The sequence below is a fragment of the Colobus angolensis genome, unplaced genomic scaffold (assembly GCF_000951035.1).
Source record: "Colobus angolensis palliatus isolate OR3802 unplaced genomic scaffold, Cang.pa_1.0 Scaffold205, whole genome shotgun sequence".
NCBI classification, from domain to species: domain Eukaryota; kingdom Metazoa; phylum Chordata; class Mammalia; order Primates; family Cercopithecidae; genus Colobus; species Colobus angolensis.
The window spans coordinates 576920-584487 of record NW_012115211.1 but is presented as its reverse complement, the minus strand read 5'-3'; the positions used below and the strand labels follow the sequence as shown (position 1 = coordinate 584487).

The 7568-nt window shown below is 40.5% G+C and overlaps 1 protein-coding gene across 2 annotated transcripts in view; it reads left to right on the top strand.

The window, feature by feature from the left end:
• Positions 1-7568, top strand: part of UVRAG (UV radiation resistance associated) — a 333543-nt gene that overhangs the window by 34020 nt on the left and 291955 nt on the right. For both annotated transcript variants that reach the window (XM_011942003.1, XM_011942004.1), the window contains exon 2: positions 1717-1834. In XM_011942003.1, the coding sequence (XP_011797393.1) occupies positions 1717-1834 (118 nt within the window). The remainder of the gene's footprint in view (positions 1-1716; positions 1835-7568) is intronic.

Sequence of the window (7568 nt, the reverse complement as noted above, 5' to 3'; positions counted from 1 at the left end):
CAGCTCCTCGGGAGGCTGAGGCAGGAGAATGGCGTGAACCCGGGAGGCGGAGCTTGCAGTGAGCTGAGATCCGGCCACTGCACTCCAGCCTGGGCAGCAGAGCGAGACTCTGTCTCAAAAAACAAACAAACAAACAAACAAACAAACCAACAAAAAAAAAGAAATATTCATAGGATCTCCTTAAAGAGCAGGATGGGCATTGAGATCTACCATCAGCAAATGCATGGAGCTAGGAAAGTGCATGGTCTTTTTGATGGAGTTTAAGCAGTCATGTGTGACTGAGGGGTTGAGTACGTGGAAGATCTGGTGGGAAGTAAGGATGGTATATAGAGAAGTCAGACTGTAGAGGGCTTTGAACACAATGTTAGGATGTTTGTACATTATCCTAGATATTCCAGATGTTTTCAGATCTTTGAACAGAAGAGCAGGATTGCATTCTTATAGCAAAATATATGTGATTATTGTATAGAGATAATTAGTGGCTCCTGTTTTTAAAGTTTTGACTGAAAGGCCTAATGAAAAGTATGTAGCAGTAGAAAATGGTTGCTGTAATCCAGGGTGTGAAATGGAAACCACTGGCAGATTGTGGAAAAATGAGCCTTTTAGAGTAAGCCCAGGAAACTTTTTGTAAATATGTTTGAGGCTTTTCATACTTAGAGGATTAAACAAATTTATTAGACAATAACTTTCTCTCTCAAAGAATCTTAATCTCTAGATTGGGGGAAAGGATTGGGTTGGTATGTGCAAGGGAAAAAGACCTGGGCTCTTCTGGCTGACTGCGCATGTAATTGAAAGTGGACTTACCTCAGGAGAGTGAACTGTCTTTCAGTCTGAGGGAGAGCTTTAAGCATATTTTAAGTGTAAGCACTTGGTTTCTGTTTTTAAGTCTCTGAAGATAATGGTCTGACACAGGGAACTAACTTTTGGGGATGAATCTGCTGTGCTCAGACTTCAGCATTGCCAGCATTCTCTTTTTGATGTGTGAGTTGATTTGGCTATCCCTTAAGCTTACTTTGTATTTTTGTTGATTTCTACTATTGCTTCTGAAGCTTTTGCGTTTCCAAACTTGTGATTTCAAATCATTAAAGAGTTTGGTTGGCGAAATTGTTAGGAAGGAGGCCTGATTAGGAAATTGAGACTGGTTGATTACTGGTGAAATGAGAATTGAATGGAAGCTCACCGCAGTTGCTTTATTGGCTGGATGGAGTGGATGGAGTGACCAGTGAGTCACTATTTTTGTTTTTTGGCTGTGGCCTCATTTTCCTGCTTGTATAGATAATCTGGCATCTAGACTGAAGTAGCATCAGGGGTGAGTGTTATGTGTTAACTGGTGATTATCTGTTGGTATAAGATTGATTTTACATGTCTACCAGAATCCCTCTGTGGAGAAAAGCAAATTATTACTTAGTTTATGTTCCAGGGAATACTAATGCTATTATATGGGTATATAGCACTTACATAACATTGGTCCTTTTCAAAAATATTTCATGTCTGTTGTCACTTCATTCTTCAACCACCTGGTAAATGAGATAGGGCAGGTATAATTCCTGTTTGACAGAGGGGATGCTGAGGCATAAATAAGAGACTGGGTTATGGTTTCTGGCTCAATAAATAAATGACTGAGACAACCTATTACGTTTCATTTTTGAACTGCAACTTTCAGAAAATTTTATAGGAGGAAAAAGCTGAATGCCTTCTCTTTTTGTTATTTTTCAGCGGCGTCTTCGACATCTTCGGAACATTGCTGCCCGGAACATTGTTAATAGAAATGGCCATCAGCTCCTTGATACCTACTTTACACTTCACTTGTGTAGTACTGAAAAGATATATAAAGGTAAGGGGATCTGTGGACTTGCTACCCACAGATTGTTGTATTTTTATTTTTTTTTGTAACACAAGTGATTTTCAGTGCCTCCTGCTGTTGCAGCTTCTCGGAAACCTAAATTGTTTTGCTGTCTGAAAATATGAGCAGTTGGGATGTATACTAAAGAAAAATGGCAATTAGATAGTTCTTTCAGATAACTGAGCCTTACATTGATAAGTTTATCATTCTTTTATGAATGTTAGCTATTAATGGTCTAGTACCTAGCATTTCGAGTAGGTTGAATCCAGTATCCTGTAGTAATTTTACTGTTATAAAAATGTAATAAATTTCTTTTCTTTAATATTATGGTAAAATAGGGACCTAGTTTATATCTTCTCGTATCTGTAATTTCCTGTATATATGGGATCTTTTTCAGAAGAATGACATAGTTTTCTCTAATTCAGTTTTATGTATTGTACTGTGGATTCTTCTGTAAGTCAAAATTCTAAGAGCAGACCAAATATTTGATTAAAAATCACAACCACCTGCAGAATGCATATTAGATGAGAGGCACTGGGACATAATCAGTTGGCTTAGGTAGGATGGTGTAAAAGAGGAAGCATGGTAAAATGATAGTAATGTTGGATTATGATGGAAAATACTTCCATACTAGTTCTAGCCCAGCTACTCACTAGCTTTGTGACATTTGATAAAGATCATGGTTTCTGGAACTTCACTCTCCCCTTTTGTAAAGTAGAGATAATGATGTCTTATGAAGTAGGTAAGACAGATTTTTATGAGGATCATAAAAGTCTTGATGTGATGAAAGATATATTTATGCTAACAAAAGGTGACATCATTTTAACAAAAGGTACTGAGACTTGTTTGAATCTTGTCCTGTGGCAAAGGTGAAAAATTCAATATATATTTATTTATTTTCGAGATAAGATCTCTCACCCTGTCACCCAGGCTAGAGTGCAGTGGCACAATCATATGGCTCAACTGCAGCTTTGACCTCACAGACTCAAATGATCCTCCTGCCTCCGTCTCCCAAGTAGCTAGGGCTATAGGTGTGAGATGCCTCTCCAGGCTAACTTTGAAAAAATTTTTGTAGAAACGGGGTCCTACTATGTTTCTTGGGCTGATCTTGAACTCCTGGACTCAAGCTATGCTCCTGCCCCAGCCTCCCAAAGTGCTGGGATTATAGGTGTGAGCCACGGTCCCTAACCTCTTTTTAGTTTTAATGATTATTTAAAGCAGCGATTGTTTAACAACTTTTTTTTTAAATGTCAATTCCAGTATCTGCTCATTAAAACATTCAGTCAAGAAATATACAGTGAAGAGGCCGGGCGCGGTGGCTCAAGCCTGTAATCCCAGCACTTTGGGAGGCCGATATGGGTGGATCACGAGGTCAGGAGATCGAGACCATCCTGAGCTACACGGTGAAACCCCGTCTCTACTAAAAAAAAAAATACAAAAAACTAGCCGGGCGAGATGGCGGGCGCCTGTAGTCCCAGCTACTCGGGAGGCTGAGGCAGAAGAATGGCGTAAACCTGGGAGGCAGAGCTTGCAGTGAGCCAAGATCGCGCCACTGCACTCCAGCCTGGGCGACAGAGCTAGACTCCGTCTCCAAAAAAAAAAAAAAAAAAAAGAAAATATACAGTGAAGAAACTCCTTCAGAGTAAATAGTCTTAAAATAATTTTTTTCCCCTCAAGATGGAGTTTCGCTCTGTCGCCTAGGCTGGAGTGCAATGGCTCTAGCTCAGCTCACTGCAACCTCCGCCTCCCTGGATTCAAGTGATTCTCCTGCCTCAGCCTCCCAAGTATCTGGGATTACGGGCACCTGCCACCACACCTGGCTAACTTTCATACTTTTAGTAGAGATGGGGTTTTACCATGTTGGCCAGGCTGGTCTCGAACTTCTGACCTCGTGATCCACCTGCCTTGGCCTCCCAAAGTGCTGGGATTACAGACGTGAGCCACCACGCTCAGCAATAATTTTTAAGGATGGGAAAAGGACTCAAATTCCACCGTCCTCATGTAATTTTATTTCATTCTCACTTTTCAGTCTAACCATTGCATATTTTATTTATTTATTTATTTATTTATTTATTTATCCTGAGACAGAGTCTTGCTCTGTTGCCCACACTGGAGTGCAATGGTGCAATCTTGGCTCATTGCAACCTCCGCCTCCCAGGTTCAAGCAGTTCTCCTGCCTCAGCTTCTTGAGTAGCTGGGATTACAGGTGCCTGCCACCACGCCCAGCTGATATTTGTATTTTTTAGTGGAGACAACGTTTTGTCATGTTGGCCAGGCTGGTCTTGAACTCCTGACCTCAGGTGATCCTATACCTGCCTTGGCCTCCCAAAATGCTGGGATTATGTGTATGAGCCACTGTGCCGAGCCCATTCCATATTTTTAAAACAATTGTATTCATCTGAATGCTTAATGGTAGCTACTGTAACGAATACCACAACTCTTAGTGGCTTACCATAATACATTTCTAATACTAAGTCCAGTGCAGGTGTTCTTTATCAGGCGCTATCTTGGCAGCTTTCTTCTAAGTGATGACTCAGGTATGCAGTTTCCTTCTAGTTTGGGCTGCTAGTGTCCTCAATACATGGCCTCAGACATGGCCAGGGATAGAAGGATTACTTGTGGGAGATTTTTAAATGGAAATGGTCCATATCAATTTTATTATATTCTATTGGCCATAAATCAGTTGCATTGTCCTTGTTATTTTTTATTTTATTTTATTTATTTATTTATTTATTTATTTTTTTGAGATGGAGTCTCACTCTGTTTGCCCAGGCTGGAGTGCAGTGGTGCCATCTTGGCTCACTGCAACCTCCGCCTCCCATGTTTAAGCAATTCTCCTGCCTCAGCCTCCCGAGAAGGTGGGATTACAGGCATGCGCCACCACACCCAGCTAATTTTTGTATTTTTTGTAAAGATTGGGTTTCACCATGTTGGCCAGGCTGGTGTTGAGCTACTGACCTCAAGTGACCTGCCCATCTCAGTCTCCCAAAGTGCTGGGATTATAGACATGAACCACTGCGCCTGGCCTGAATTGTCTTTTTTAGATGGAAAGGGGACTGGGAAATGTAAGCTTCCTATGTGTCCAGAAGGAAAATGAAACAGGTTGGCTACTATTTGGTTTAAGGATATAAGCATTTTTGTAGGCCTTAAAACATTTAGTCTATTGCTCACTAATTGGTTATATCACTAGCAATATATGACAGTGCTGGAGTATTTTAAATTTTTGATGAGTTTCTGTATAATCAGTCCTGGTTATCTTAATAAAACTTCTATGTTCTTACCCCAGTGTTACCTCTGATAATAGTAATTAACACCAGTACTTAGCACATTTTGGGAATTTGGAAAATGATAGCAATTAGAATTATAATAATCATAATAGTGTTTTCTAAAACGAGTAGTCATGGGACTGGTTGATGATCATGTTAAAAAACTTGTCTAGAGATATGATGAAAGCGAAGTGACTTTTTTTTTGTTTTTTCTCTCTTTTAGCTCAGATTATATCTTGAATTTAGCAGTTATCATTGACTGTTTTTTGAAGTTATCTCAGTGAGATAATCATCAACGCAGGTAGGGAATAGCTGGTGACAGACCCTGGGAAATCCAGGGTCTGGTGTAGCTGTTGAATTGGGCACTAGCTGTCAAGCCTCTTGGATAGGGTATTTACTCCCTCTTGCCAGCTCTAGTAATTTATCATTAAAATGAAGGGATTGGTGATTTCTGAGCATTCCTCCCATTCCGAAATGTCATGGTTGAATGAAGCCTATTCATGAACTTTGTTGGGCTTTGCAAACTTTTAACTACCATAGGAGGAGCTGGGAAGCCCTTTCTGTAGTAATTCTAGTTAATGCTATGGTATCTTGTTGGTCGGACCTGTTATAACAAACGTGAATATTTTATGATCCTTGTTTGGTCCTTGGTATAGAACAACCAGGATAAGAGACCAGTTGACTCTTCTCGATTAACCACCCGTACCACCTGTTTAGTGGTGACATTTCTTAGTGTCAGAAGACAGTTTTTTATTGAAGAATATCCGAAATGCTGGTTTCAAAGTTTTTCTTTTATTTCAGGTAAATTCACAGCAGATCCAAAGAAGATATGTGTGAAATTTAAGAAGAGATGTGTGAAATATTTTGACTTTTGACATCCTTGTAGTGCTTTTAGGAGACTGTCTTATTTCCAATCAAATACTAGTTATTATATCCCCAGAGAACAAAGCCTTGTGTTAATGGATGGATGGGTTCTAAACTTGGTTTTCTGTTAAACTTGCAATTTTTATACAATCAAGTTTGTTTTTCTTTTCTTTTTTTTCCTTTGAGATGGAATCTCGCTCTGTGGCCCAGGCTGGAGTGCAGTGGCACGATTTCAGCTTACTGTAAACTCTGCCTGCTGGGTTCACGCCATTCTCCTGCCTCAGCCCCCCGAGTAGCTGGGACTACAGGCACCCGCCACCACGCCTGGCTAATTTTTTTGTATTTTTAGTAGAAATGGGGTTTCACTGTGTTAGCCAGGATGGTCTTGATCTCCTGACCTCGTGATCCGCCTGTCTTGGCCTCCCAAAGTGCTGGGATTACAGGCGTGAGCCATTGTGCCCAGCCCTCAAGTTTGTTTTTCATAGTTATTTTCTGACCCATGAAATGTAAGTGCCTGCCCTCTCCTGGAATACTGACTGTCTTGAATACATCAGAAGATGAACTCTATATTACTTAATTTGGTGATCTTACTTAAGTCTCGTAGTTTTATTTATTTTTATTTATTTTTTATTAGGCAGAGTCTCACTCTGTCAACCAGGCTGGAGTGCAGAATCACAGCTCACTGTAGCCTCAACCTTTTGGGCTTAGGTGATTCTCCCACCTCAGCCTCTCGAGTAGCTGGGACTACAGGTACACACCAACATGCCCAGCTAATTTTTTTGTTGTTGTTTGTAGAGCCAAGTTTTGCTGTGTTGTCCAGGCTGGTCTCAAACTTCTGGGCTCAAGCAGTCCACCTGCTTTGGTTCCCAAAGTGCTAGGATTACAGGTGGGAGCCACCAAGGCCTGGGTCAAGTCTTATAGTTTCAAATGTCACCTGTTGATCTTTCCTTTGAACTCATACCTCTGTAATCCAGTTGCCTACTCTATAGCTCCATTTGGAGTCTAGTAGGTAACTTAAACTTGATATGTTCAAAACTGAGCTTCTGATGTTCCAGCTGTGATCCACCTCCTGTATTCTTGCTTATATCAGAAAATGGCAATTCCATTTCCTTGGCCAAAAACTTTGGAATTATCCTGGATTGTCTTCTTTCTTTCACGTTTCATATCCAGTCTTTTGGCGTATACTTTTGGCTCTTACTATCAAAATATATCCATAACCTAATCACTTCTTGCTATCTTCAAACCACAGTCATCTTTTAACTACATTGTTGGAGTAGATATTTAACAGGTTTGTCTGCTCATGCAACTCCCTCAGTCTGTTCTCAACTGAGATCCTGTTAAAATGAAAGTCACATCCCTTTATTTCTCTCCTCAGAACCCTCCCATGGCTTCCCATCTCGTTCAGAGTATGAGCTAAAATCCTTATGGTTTCCTGGAAGGTCTTTCATGATCTGGTTCTTGGTTACCTCTCTGAACTCAACTTCTGTTACTCTTCCAGCTGTCTGTGTTCCAGCTAGCTGAACTTGTAGCTGTTGCTTGAATGCATTGGTTTTAACTAACTTAAAGACCTCTGCATTTGACATTTATTTGACTTG